General features: G+C 42.5%; 1 protein-coding gene across 4 annotated transcripts; it reads right to left on the bottom strand.

Moving 5' to 3' along the window:
* Positions 1–206: 206 nt before the first annotated feature.
* RSRC2 (arginine and serine rich coiled-coil 2) lies at positions 207–12,301 on the bottom strand. Of its 4 annotated transcripts, none has more exons than XM_087705482.1 (10): positions 12,151–12,301; positions 9,340–9,493; positions 8,927–8,970; positions 6,132–6,347; positions 4,866–5,009; positions 4,616–4,738; positions 3,932–4,011; positions 3,472–3,704; positions 2,481–2,570; positions 207–1,669 (listed from the first exon to the last, which is right to left on the bottom strand). In XM_087705482.1, exons 2-10 carry the CDS (start codon positions 9,415–9,417, stop codon positions 1,481–1,483), a joined length of 1,197 nt encoding a protein of 398 aa, XP_087561608.1. In that variant the 5' UTR covers positions 9,418–9,493; positions 12,151–12,301; the 3' UTR covers positions 207–1,480. The 4 variants fall into 4 exon arrangements, with proteins under 4 accessions (XP_087561608.1, XP_087561607.1, XP_087561609.1 ...); XM_087705481.1 differs by having other exon boundaries at positions 6,132–6,325; XM_087705483.1 differs by lacking the exon at positions 12,151–12,301 and adding an exon at positions 7,682–7,759 and having other exon boundaries at positions 9,340–9,435.
* Positions 12,302–13,676: the final 1,375 nt, after the last annotated feature.

Genomic DNA, 13,676 nt, shown 5'->3' with positions numbered 1-13,676 from the left:
GCCTCGAGGATGCCGGGAGTTGTAGTTGGACGCGGGATCGCGATGCATGCTGGGAGCCGAGGGGAGGGAGCGTTTCCGGTGGGAGGTCGGGAATGGGTGCGCGGGCTGCTTGTTCCAGCCCAGGATGATGGGACAGGGTGGCCGCAAATTCAGAGGCGCCGGGAAAGGCGTGCAAAAATGTTATTTTTAAGAACAGACCATGCACGTTATAGATTTTCAACGCTTTAATGGAATATTTTATCAGTTCCTGCTACTCTCTTTGATATAAAACTGCCCCTGCAGACACCATCAATCACACGCAGCACAAATTCTTCCTGGTTTCCCCGGCCACAAATTCCAAAAAACTGCAACTCTTTTAACACTTGGGGTCCTCCATTCCGTTGGGGATTTTTAATCCGTCCGCCATCCCTGTTCTCAACCTGCCTCTGTTGGGTGTGGGGAGATTATTCAGGTTTCATAGGACGGATTAATCTCAATCTAAAATCTCTTTTAACAGATTAAAAGTGGGGACTGAACTACAGCCCTGGGGCATCCACCAAGATCAAATTTTGGTTATTTACGAGACTCTTTTCTCACCTTATCTGAGGTCCTTCCCTCTTAACAACTGCTGCTCATCTCTCATCTTATATTTATAATTAGCACAGGAGTTTACATTTCACTTTTTACATTCGGTTAATCTGGCAACGGCTATTAAAACCCAGGTTTTGCCTCTACGGTATTAAGAGCTTTTCACAGAACAAAACTGCTTTAAATCAAGGAGGAAAGAATTGCTCGGTAAGGAAGATGAGCATAATTAGGATATAGTATTTTGATACAGCTAACAGCCTGCAGTATTCTTTTATCCTCTACTTACTTAAATCCTATCCTCTACTTTCCCGCATCGGGCTGAGCACTCATTTTAAAAAATATACTCCGTGAAATTAACTGCGGAATGATTTATCCACTAAACTTAAATAGAATATACTACTTGAGGAAAAAAAACAAACATGTTTTATTAACCAGGTTGTTGCACTGCATTTATCTACCCACGGGCTCGATCTGCTAGTTTTTTAACACCAACACAATGTGTTTGTTTTTTTTTATGTTCCAAGAGTTGAAAATAACTGTACAAGTTTAAAGTACAAAAAAGTACACAAGAGAGAGAGAGACGGTGGTGGACACACACAAAATATCCGTGTGGGGGGCGTTCACCCTCGGCTGCTCCGATTCGAAAACCACAGAAGTAGAAGCGTCCCTTCTGGAGCTCTGGCGCGTATAATGGAAGTTTGAGTATAGTAACCTGATTACAACATGGAACCACCAGTTATCACTGATCTGGTATTTACAAAAAAAAAAAAAATTGTAATGTCAATAAATTAAAAGTCAATGTTAACACCCATGCAAGCTAGGATGCCAGCTGTCGGTGAACAAGGAAGCCAACACACCGCAACCACAAAACCTTGGTCGGGAGTCTCAAAAGCTGTCCGAAAAGGCCTTTGCCTCAAACGGCGTCCATTCCTCGCATCGAAGACGTAAAGCCCAGCCCCATTCCTCTTTGGGTGTGCGTCTGCGACCTGGCCATTTCGTACTGTGCGTCCAGATTGCGGAAGACTTCTTCTTGCTGTTTCAAAGTCTTATAACTCTCCTCGTCCACTGAACTGCTAGCCGCTCCCCCGGCTTCCTCCTCGTGCTGGGAGAAACAGACAGAAAGCATCAACCGAACAGTCACCGATACACGGCATCCAGCTTAACAATGGCGCACAACAGAGATTCAGATACAAAGCGTTGCTGTGAAGTCTCCACCAATGTTCCCTTAATTTTCACCAGTTACCAAGTAGTGGAGCATAAACAGTCTTTCCCCAACTGTAAAGGTTTCCCTCGCACATATGTGCCAGTCGTTCCCGACTCTAGGGAGCAGTGCTCATCTCTGTTTCTAAGCCAAAGAGCCAGCGCTGTACGAAGACGTCTCTCCGTGATCATGTGACTGGCATGATTCAATGCCGAAGGCGCACTGAACGCTGTTCCCTTCCCACCAAAGGTGGTTCCCATTTTTCTACTTGCATTTTTTACGTGCTTTCGAACTGCTAGGTTGGCAGAAGCTGGGACAAGTCACGGGAGCTCATTCTGTTACGTGGCGCTGGGGATTCGAACCTCCAAACTGCTGGCCTTTCTGATCAGCAAGCTCAGCGTCTTAGCCACTGAGCCACCGCGTCCCTTCCCCAACTGAGGTTCTCCAAATCTGCTCTGGAAAGTTGGTAGGGTTCTTGCAGGGTATACATAATAAAATCAGATCCCCGGGAGATCATTTTAATCCAAGTCTGTATTTCCCCACTGTTTGAGCTTGTCTCTCTTAACTCATCCAGCTAACCTGGAGAATGTGACTTCACTCCTTTAAAGCTTTGTTTCACAGCCTGTAGGCCTTCCTTGTCCAAATCCACCCAGGTCTCTTCAGGCTGATCGATCTTGCGTAAAGACAAAGCTATAATTTTAGAAACACCTACCTTAATGCCCATCAACTTCCTAAACTTGACATTTTGGTCCTTATTTCCAAAATTCAGCTTCTCCCAGATTTCCGCAGATTGCGATTTATCCTATAAAAACATAAAAAAGTAGTGAGTTTTTATAGGTTGCATACCGAAGTATTTTCATCCTAGACAAATCAACATGTAGCAACTGGAAAAAGATTTCTCATGCAAAAAGGTAGTTTCCTCTTTTTTCAACGTTCCCCTCTAACCCATTCACCCCTTCTCATGGTCTGTGTCCGCCCCCCCCCCAACTTTTCAGCACAAGGGCTTATTTAGCATCTAGTTACTATATCGGCTTGGCCCTGCGAATGAGCCTATTAAAGCTATTTCCACCTTCCCGCAGAGATTCGGACCCTCACCACTCTCCAGGCCTTCAAAAAAGCCGTTAAAACCTGGCTGTGTCGGCAGGCCTGGGGTCGATGAGTTCCCTTCCCCTCTCGAATCGTTTGGCTGTTGGTTGTTTTTTAAATGCCCTGTACTTTCTGTTGTAGTTTTTGTGTTTCCCTTCCCCTCCTTTGGGTTTGTGCGCCGCCCTGAGTCCCGCTGGGAATAGGGCGGCATATAAATAAATTTTATTTATTTATTAGACTTATATACCGCTTCATAGGGCTTTCAGCCCTCTCTAAGCGGTTTACAAATTTTTTAGCAAATTGAGTCAGCAACTTGCCCCCACAGTCTGGGTCCTCATTTCACCCACCTCGGAAGGATGGAAGGCTGAGTCGACCTTGAGCCGGTGAGATTAGAACCGCCGAACTGCAGATAACAGTCAGCTGAAGTGGCCTGCAGTACTGCACCCTAACCACTGCGCCACCTCGGCTCATTCAAAATGAACCTTGAACCTTACAATTCCAAAAACTCCAAAGGGCCACGAGCTGCACAGCCAGGCGTAACCCTGACCCGCCTTTGAAAACATTACTCTGCAGACTCCCCCATGGGTAAAGAAAGATAGAGGCGCGAGGAGAGTTACCCCTTCTTTCTTGCCCTGCCACAGCATTTTCCTCTTCTTTTCTTGCTCGGCAAACTTCATGGGGTTCACCGCTGCCGGGTTGTAGTAGCTGGGAACGGCTATCCCCGTCTCGGCCAGAGCCTTCGCCTGCAGGGCTGCCATCTGAGCTGCCATGGCTATTTGCGGAGTGACCTGTGTCCCAGAAGCCAGGAGAGCCGCGACGTTGATGACGGACCCGCCGGTGGCAGCAGCCGCTGAAACCAAGAAAGTGTTATTCTTCCAAAGGCCCCGCCTAATACGCCAGCTTTAAAGCCATAAAAATTGATAGCGTCTCTCTTGGTAGGCAGTTTTTACCAAATACGTAACTGGTATTTTTTTAAACAACGGTAGAAGAGTAGAAAGTCTCTAGAGACAGATCAAAGTGAAGTAAAAGTGGTGCAGTGTTACTATCTCCATTTATTTGAAAGGGAAATTCAATTACCGGCAACCATTTCCTGTTGCTTCTGCTTCTCCACCAGTTCTTTCTCTCTCTGTTCTTGCAATTTTTTGGCTCTTTCCAACCTAGGAAAATAACAAATGCAGAAAGACGTGAAAAAGGGGGTTTTCCCCAACCTCACTACTGTTACTGTTCATTCAGAAACGAAACAGCAAAGGAGAAGCTGACAAAGCTGCACACAGGTCAAAGGTTATCTAGTCCTTTACTCTATTGCTCCTTCTTAAGTTTGATTTGCCAATTGCCTCCAATAAGACCGATCAGATCCCACAGATTAGGCCTCCTCCGAATTCCGCAAAGCCCTTAAAACCTGGCTGTTCCGACAGGCCTGGGGCTAAAGAACTTTTTGCCCCCCTCCTCGAATGGTATGGTTGTTGTGTGTTTTTAAATTGTGTATTGTTATGTTCGTCTTTTTATCCCCCGTCTGTACCCCCTTCCCTGACCGAATTGTGAGCCGCCCTGAGTCTCCTTCGGGGAAAAGGGCGGCATATAAATGAAATAAATCCTAATCCTAATCCTGATTTCGACAGATACATTTGATGAGAAAGATAAAGGGCGTGAAATACTTTCCCACTTCCACTTGCACAGCGAGTGTGTGTGTGTGTGTGATGAAAACCATCTTAGAAAACATATCAAAGGAAGCTACAATCAAAATATGTGAACGTCTCATACCTCCTGGCCAAGGCTTCCTGGGCATCCATCGCTGTGTTTCGCCCCCTGAAAGGCGGGGGGCTTGGAGTTCGGCTGTGACTTCGGCTGAACCTTCGTGGTTTTTCCGGTCTCTTCTTTCTTTCCCTGCTCAGAACCAGAGAGTTTGATTTTTTCCTCTCCTCACAATTACTTATCAGACCGCAAACGAGCCTGTTCTCCCGTTCGCCATCACCCCCTCTACTATTTATCGTTGAAAAAAACGTCAACGCACCTGCTCCGGCTGCGGCTCCTGCTTCTGCTGGGACTTCTATGCCTGTGCCTGGATTTGGATCGAGATCTGGATCTCACGCGCCGCTTTTTCTCTCGACTTCGGGAGCGGGATTTTTTTCTATCGCGGCTTCGACTACGGTGCCGCCTGGAATCACACGCCAAATCCCTGTTAATGTTTCCTTGATATCCCGTTTAATTACCCACAAATAAAAGCATTTATGTTGTCTTTAGGGTGTATTTTTTTTAAAAGAAGGTAATTTAGAGCGTATTTTTTTTAAAAGAAGATAATTGAGAAAGTTGTAAGGCTTATATTATTTAGCAGATATTCCCCTGGAATGAGTGCAGAAACACGAGTCAGCATTGCCATTCTACAGAAAAATCAGTGGCAGAGGCCAAGGCGTAACTATTGTCAGAAAAAAGAATCCACGAGATCCCCAATCTAGTTAAGTGTAAGAGTTTGGAACTAGGCTGAAGAAACAAACACAGGTGGACCTCGACTTACCATCGCAACTGAGCCCGACTTTTATGTTGCTAAGAGAGAAATCTTTTAAGTGAGTTTTGCCCCGCTTTATGACTTTTTCTGCCCCATTTGATACGTGAATCCCCGCAGTTGTTAAATTAGCAACACGGCTGTTAAGTGGGTCTGGCTTCCCCACTGACTGCTTGCCAGGAGGTCGCAAAAGGGAATCGTGTGACTCCCGGGACGTTGCAACCGTCATAAATACGAGTCAGCTGTCAAGCATTCTAATGTAAATCACATGACCTAAGGGTGAACAACGGTTTTAAGTCACATTTTTCAATGCACCTGTAATCACTAGGCGAACTGGTAAGTCGAGGACTGCCTGTGGTGACCACAAAGTCCAGTTACAAAGGCGCATAATGTTCTACCACCACCACCGCAGGTTAGTTTAGGCCAGTGTTTCTCAACCTTGGCAACTTGAAGATGTCCGGACTTCAACTCCCAGAATTCCCCAGCAGTGGTTAGGACAGTGTTTCTCAACCTTGGCAACTTGAAGATGTCCGGACTTCAACTCCCAGAATTCCCCAGCAGTGGTTAGGACAGTGTTTCTCAACCTTGTCAACTTGAAGATGTCTGGACTTCAACTCCCAGAGTTCCCCAGCCAGCATTCGCTGGCTGGGGAATTCTGGGAGTTGAAGTCCGGACATCTTCAAGTTGACAAGGTTGAGAAACACTGGTTTAGAAGACCAAAACTCAACGCTCCCCCTTCTTTTGTGAGTGGGCTCAACCAGGAAACTATGCGTCTACCTTTCCCGCGAACGAGACCTTGAATGGCTGCGTCCCCTGGAGGGCTTCCTCTCCTTGCGCTTGTGCCGATCCTCGCCATTCTCCGAAGAAGAGTTCAGGCTCTCCCTCCCTTTATCCAAAGGGTGGTCCTTGTCGTTATGCTCTTCGGGCCTGTGCTTCTTGGAGGACTTCTCTTTGGAACCGTGTCTCCGTGCCTGTTTTAAGAAGAAGTTGGTTCTTTCAGGAAAATAGTGCAACAAAGAGTTAGTATGGGCATTAGAAGATCAAGAATGATACGTTGTGATGATGCAACATTAGTAACCTTAGGCGCGTGGCCCCAGGCAACTGAGATATCTTTTAACACCACCACCATCTACGCAACGTTGCAGAGGTGACCCTACCATCCCCCAACCCCCCCCCCCCTGCTCCACAAGGTTAAAACATCTCCTGCCACAAGCCAGGTTTACATCAAGAGGCGGAACAGCTGTTCTGGGGACTGCATGGCCTCGTCCACAAAAGAAAACACGCTGCTCCCTCGGCACCCACCCCAGGGAAAATTTTTTAAAGAGCTCCTCCAGCAACATGGCAGGAGATTTACAGGCCATCCTCCTAAAACGGCCAAACTGAGGTTTGGTGATACAGTAGATCCCCAGCCTAAAACCTTGCCTGTCGGGGAACCAGCGTTCAGGCCGGATCATGTTTTGAATCTGCCACAATCTGGGCTCTTTTGTAAAACACTTTACCATTCAGTGTTTAGCTCTCTAAAATTTTAGCTACGATTATCTGCAACTTTCCTTTTCTGTACTTTTACTACTCAAGATACATTTTTCTCTATAAATTGTACTGGAATAATAAGAAGAAATGGCACAGGGAATCCTTAGCATTCTCATGTAATTCTTTATGTCTCCCAGGTCCTAGTAACCTCACTCAAAGCCAATATTACATACACATAATTCAACCATTTATTTATTTATTCATTCATTACACCATCTTTTTCTAAATGTTAAGCCACCACAGTTATTATTTTAACTTTTATGGCTAATTTTTTAAACATGAAATTATTTGGGTATCCACTGATGATTAAAGAAAGAGTGCAAATACTTCTTGTTGCATACCAAAAATGGGGAAAGCTCACAAAGGTGGAACAAACCCAACTGCCAAGGTAGAGGTATTTTTATGGACTGTGGTGGATGTTTCTCCAATACTGTGTGAGGTCCATATTATTCTATCCTCCTCCTTTTTTGAACATGGAAAATTACAAGGAGAACTAGGAATGACCCTTTACTTAATTAGTCCTTTACAAATTAGGACAATTACCTAAATATTGGATCAAACATCAACAGAAAAATCTAATTCTACCAGCAGTTATTCCCCTGGAATTTAAGATCAAAAACAGTACAGTTCTTAACTAGTTTTAAATGATTTCCACATTAAGAGTGAAATACGTTTTTGAAAACAATGCAATAGTCTTCTAAACATATAGCATGTACTTTAAAAACACCATTACATCCAATAAAACTGTTTTAAATTTGTTTGCAAGGGAAATATGAGTTTGAATGACTAATAGTTACCTTATCATGAAGTAGGCTTATAATTTTGCTATCTGAGTCTGGAGCGTCTTCAGTTCAGTCTCTTCGCGCATTAGCACGCTGAGTATGATTTATTATAGAAATGTTATCATGTGATCTAAACAATATAGTCAATTTCACATATACTCTCCTACTTTTTTTTTTAAACAGAGCTTCCATTGCAAAGGGGGGGGGACAAAAAAAAAGTCTCCGATCCCAGCTACAGAAATTTCATCTAAAGCTCGTATCTAGCAGAATTTTCTAGCTACAGCTGATGCTCCACCTCTGCAGCAGAGGCTGCTCATTTCCCTTTCAATGTTCCTACAATGGCTTCCTCGTCTCGATCCCCTCGTGACCCGTCAAAAGCGCGTTTCACAAAAGTGCGGTCGACGAAATCGCGTATGTGACGTCATCACAACGCGACGAAAAAGATCGAAAAATTGAAATAAAAATTAAATTACAGCAAGCCGATTCACATAAAGGTAAGGGTTAGGTTAAGGGTTAGGGTTAGGTTAAGGGTTAGGGCGTTAGCGTTACGTTTAGTGTTAGGTTAAGGGTTAGCGTTAGGTTTTTCGTTACGTTAAGGGTTAGGTTTAGGGTTAGGTTTAGGTTTAGGTTAAGGGTTAGGTTTAGGGTTAGGTTTGGGGGGGGGGTTAGGGGAAGGTTTTAGCTTTATTTTTACATTTTTCGATCTTTTTCGTCGCGCTGTGATGACGTCACATACGCGCTTTCGTCGACCGCGATTTTGTCGTCCGCGGTTTTGTGGTAGAACCGATCCCCTCGCTCTGCCTTCAAAACCATTTATTTCCATCTCCATTGACTCCTGTTGAACGGAGAAAACCCACCATGGGAGAACTCCAACTGGGTCCTCGCCCAAACAGTGACAAAAACCTTGGGGTGGAGGTGGAAGGGAGGAGATGGGCAAAGAATTTTGCAAGTGCTTAACTGAACTCTGGCGAATGGAAGCTCTGTGAGAATCAATTATTATTATTAAAATTGTTATCATGGTATTTTTCCACAATAAATCTCCGCATGAATTTTTTTTTTTTGGGTCAACTATTACCTTTTTGTTATAAAGATGGCTTCATTCATGCTTCTCACTCCAAGCACTTTCTGAATTTACTTTTTTTTTCCTTTTTTTTTTGGTACTTACCATTTAGACAATTATATCTTAAGATTTATACATGCTATGACATACTTGTAAATATGTCCTGCACAAATACCCAAGCACTACAAAGAATTAATTACCTCTTTGCTTCTGCTCCGACTTCTGTATTTTTTCCCGTCATTATCTAAAGAAGAAAGCATCTATTAGTCACCCAAGTTTTTTTTAAAAAAAAAATCCTCCCCATTTACATAATATCCCAATGATATTAACACTTAAGCTATTTTACAGATTTAAAATAGTTGGAACGGTTAATATTCGCAACTCCCTTCCTTGATACAAGGTTGTCAACATAATTCTACTTAGTCCATTCACCATTCTATCTTGAATAATAGAATGTTATCACTTATGACTTATATTCCAAAAAGTTACATTTTGAATTGAAACCTTTATTTCAAAGTGTAACAAAGAGATTGTAGCAAATTACTACCTTAATTAAGGCAACCATTAAACTACAAGGATGTGTCCAGGAGCAAAATTTAAGAGGCTTTCCTACCTTTTCGTTTTCTTTCTCTTGAGCGGGAACGTGACCTTGAATAATGGTGTTTTGAAGTTCTAGGTGAACTGGATGCATCTGATCGTTCCTTTTTCTTCTCTCTCTCTGGAGATGATTTCTCTGGGGGGTTTGCCTCTCGCTCAGAATCACTAGCCTAATTTAAAACGAAATAACTTTTAATATTTGCAGTACACTGACTGTCTACTCCTCTTCTGATACTACCTCGAGTTCTTTAAATTACTCAATCTACAGCACCCCTTAACGATAAACAATATTTCTGACTTTCTTCACACTAAGGTAGACAACTCTTTTAATAGATTTCTCTACAAAATTCCTCATGACTATTGCAGCAAAATTGAATAACACAATTTTGTCATTAAATAATTTATCAGGCTGAATGAATAACTAGATAGGTGTGAAAAACTAGGTAGAAAAAAATGCAAAGGATTTTATGACAGCTGTACTTTTACTTGGGATGGAAAACCTGTTTATATTTTAGGAATATTCCAAACAAATTAAACCCCAGCTGAGAGTACAGCACTTAACTGGAGCTGGGGCACCCCAAGGGCTTTAAAACCAGGTCACAAACAATATTTAACATTGGCAACGAAGACTAGCATTGTATGCCATTACAATGGTATTATCAACTATCGATTTAAAAAAAGCCTCGCTGCTAAATAAATGCTAAGCTATAAAGCTCCCAAACATTTAGTTTTATACAACCTATGTCATGTGTTTATTCCAAATCTTTGATGTCCAGGTTAAAATATTTACTCAGAATGCAAGCCCCTCTGAAGTTAATAGACCCTCCACTCAGAAAGCTGTTGGAACTTGGTGCCATTAATTCAACTGGATGAGTTTTTACTCATCCCACCTTGGTTATCCTGTAAGTTATTTTTCACAAATTGCACTCAAAACAGTCTAAGGCAAAATACAACATGAATACAAATAAGGGAAAGGGGGTAGGATTCCCCCCCACTTTTTTTGTTTCTCCTGATAAGACAGAACCCCCAGGGTCACGAAAAGATACCTTAAAACAATTCACGTAGCCTTACATCCTCCTCTTCCATGCCAGCTTCTTTTCTTAGAGTTATATTTATAAAACAGCCACAAATGGGCCTGTTTCCTCTCCCAATCCCATAATAAACCATAAACACCTCCCCTCCAAGCCTTTGCATCTCTAAACACACCCTGTTCCTTTCCACATTTACATCCTATAATAAAATTTGCTTTAGAAAGCCTTCGGATCCATCCATAAATGTAAATACATATACAAGATGTATATTATGTACACATCTATATATACATACATGCACACATAAACATATATACATTATACATACACAACCTATATTTTTGCATCTAAATACACATCTATCTTTTACCTGTCTTTTTATCTCTATTTCTTTATCTATCTATATATAACTATATCTATTTTATCTGTCTATTTCTTTTAATCTGTTTTTATCTCTATTTCTATCTAATCTACCTTGTAACTGTTTCTTTTATCTATTTTTTATCTATATATCTATCTCTTGTATCTGTCTTTCTTTTTTATCTGCCTCTATTTCTTTTATCTGTCTTTATCTCTATTTCTATCATATCTATCTCTTGTATCTGTCTTTATTTTTTATCTGCCTCTATTTCTTTTATCTGTCTTTATCTCTATTTCTATCTAATCTACCTTGTAACTGTCTCTTTTATCTATTTTTTTATCTATATATCTATCTCTTGTATCTGTCTCTTTTTTATCTGCCTCTATTTTTCTCTAATCTTTTATCTGTCAATTTCTTTATCTATCTATATCTCCTTTATGTCTTTCTATCTCTATTTTCTCTTTTATTTCTTCACCTCTATTTCTCTTTTATCTATTTTTTATCTATATATCTATCTCTTGTATCTGTCTGTCTTTTTTTATCTGCCTCTATTTCTCTCTAATCTTTTATCTGTCAATTTCTTTATCTATCTATATCTCCTTTGTCTTTCTATCTCTATTTTCTCTTTTATTTCCTCACCTCTATTTCTCTCTTTTATCTATTTTTTATCTATATATCTATCTCTTGTATCTGTCTTTCTCTTTTATCTGCCTCTATTTCTTTATTTCCATCTCTCTAATCTTTTATCTGTCAATTTCTTTATCTATCTCCTTTATGTCTTTCTATCTCTATTTTCTCTTTTATCTGTCTATTTCTTCACCTCTATTTCTCTTTTATCTCTTTTATCTATTTTTATCAATCTCTCTCTTTTATCTGTCTATTTCTATTTATCTGTCCTTCTTTTTCTCTATTTCTTTATCTATTTTTATCAATCTCTCTCTTTTATCTGTCTATTTCTATTTATCTGTCCTTCTTTTTCTCTATTTCTTTATCTATTTTTATCAATCTCTCTCTTTTATCTGTCTATTTCTATTTATCTGTCTTTCTTTTTCTCCATTTCTATCTCTCTCTCTCCTTTATCTATTTTTCATCTATCTCTCTATATTTATCCATCCATCCATCCACACACACATCTATACCCGCTTTAACCCCAGAAAAAATCCTCCCCCACCACCATCTACACGTGTATGAGGCGTGTCAGCCCAACGTGGGGATGCGGGCACTCGCTCCTTCCCCATTGAAGGTGCCAGGAGGGGCCGCGCTGGGGGGGGAGGGGAATTGGGGGAGGGGGCGGCGCCTCCCCCTCCCCCCCCTCACGGAGGCCCATCATGGCGGCCGGGCGCCATCTTGTCTGGCGCCTTCCACCCGAGGCGGCTCCGCCCGCCGCCTGGGCCTCGCTCTCCGCCAGCCCGGGAAGCCGTCCGGGGAGCCTCACCGCCATGTCGGGGAACAGGGTCGGGGGTGAAAAGCGGGCCCCGAGCGGGACCTCCGGCTCCTCCGCGGTTTCGGCCTCCTCCTCCTCCTCAGCGAGCGACGCGCGGCGCCTCCGCAACCGACTGGGCGAGCAGCCCTCTCAGCTCGGCCCCGCCCCCTGCCTGGGAGATGCCCGGATGTAGCCGGGAGAGCGGCGGGAGGCAGAAGAGCGCCGCTGCGCCTGCGCGGGCGAGGGGGGGAAGTATAGAGATATACCTGTTAGAGAAGGCACTCTGTGGTTTCCCTGCTTTGGCTTTTTTTTTTAAAGGCTCTCCTGCCCTCAAAGAACCCGGGGCGGGCTCCGAATAAGGAGCTTTAACGTTTCAACATTTATATCATGATCTGGTCCGCTCTCTCTCTCTCTCCATTTTTGTCTTTAATAAAGAGAAGATATGCCTCCCTTGATATGTCGGAGTGATTGGTCTCGGTTGCGCCCAATCCTCCTCCAGTTTTGCCCTTGGATGAATTGGGAGACAAAGAGCCCCGCAAGCGCCCCTCACAAAAGGGGGAAAAGGGAATGACGACGGACAGGACATCTCTGCACTTTTCCTATTTCCGTGGAGGCGCACCTTCTCATAAGGAGGAAGTTTGGCCCTTGCGGACCGCCGTAGCAGGCTGAGTCCCGCCTGCGGACCGCAGGGAGAACTCGCGCGAAATCCAAAAGGTCCCTTGGAACTTTGGCGGTCGTTGATGAGATCCCACCGGCATTCAAGGCCAGTAAGGAGGTAAGCGATCTTTTGCCGGCTGGCGCTTCTTGTTTTGCAATAAGCGGCCACTGCCATTTGCAACCTTGAACATTTATTATTTGGAGGAAGTATTGAGAATAAATGGAAGGAGAGTGAGTTTTTTTTCTCTCTTTTTTTCCTCTCTATTTTTATCCCTTTTTTAAAAAAAAAATCTACTTTTAAATCCATTTTTAACTGTTGACTTTGATCTTCTGTTTACTCTCTATTTTTATCCCTTTTTAAAAAAAATCTACTTTTAAATCTATTTTTAACTTTTGACTTTGATCCCCTTTTTACTCTCTATTTTTATCTCTTTTTGAAAAAAATCTACTTTTAAATCCACTTTTGACTTTGATCTTTTTACTCTCTATTTTTATCCTTTTTTTTAAAAAAAAACCCACTCTACTTTTAAATCACTTTTTAACTTTTGAATTTAAAAAGTTTCAATTTCACTCCTTGAGAGGTTCATCTTTTACTCCAGCTAGTAAAAAGCATTTAGTGAATGAGAGGAAAGTGGGTAGATATGACACTTCCCACCCCCACCTCCCTGGGCTAGTCTTGCTCAGGTAACAGGTGGGAGTTCACCTGGTGAAGTTTTGCCAGCACAGGGAAGAGACCTGTTGGATATTTGCCTGGCTGCTTCCTTACCAAAAAAAAAAAACAGTACTAAACGGTGCCCCTGCCTGGGGTTGCACAAATAGTCTCCCCGCCCCATATTTTGGGATGTGCGTGTCTGTTTTGCTTGATACCTTCTCTTTTGCTT

Source organism: Thamnophis sirtalis, unplaced genomic scaffold (assembly GCF_051295495.1).
Source record: "Thamnophis sirtalis isolate CommonGarterSnake01/CBP01778 unplaced genomic scaffold, rThaSir2_p1.2 scaffold_2, whole genome shotgun sequence".
In the NCBI taxonomy this organism is placed as follows: domain Eukaryota; kingdom Metazoa; phylum Chordata; class Lepidosauria; order Squamata; family Natricidae; genus Thamnophis; species Thamnophis sirtalis.
The sequence above is the reverse complement of the archived record's forward strand: the minus strand, read 5'-3'. Positions and strand labels throughout refer to the sequence as shown.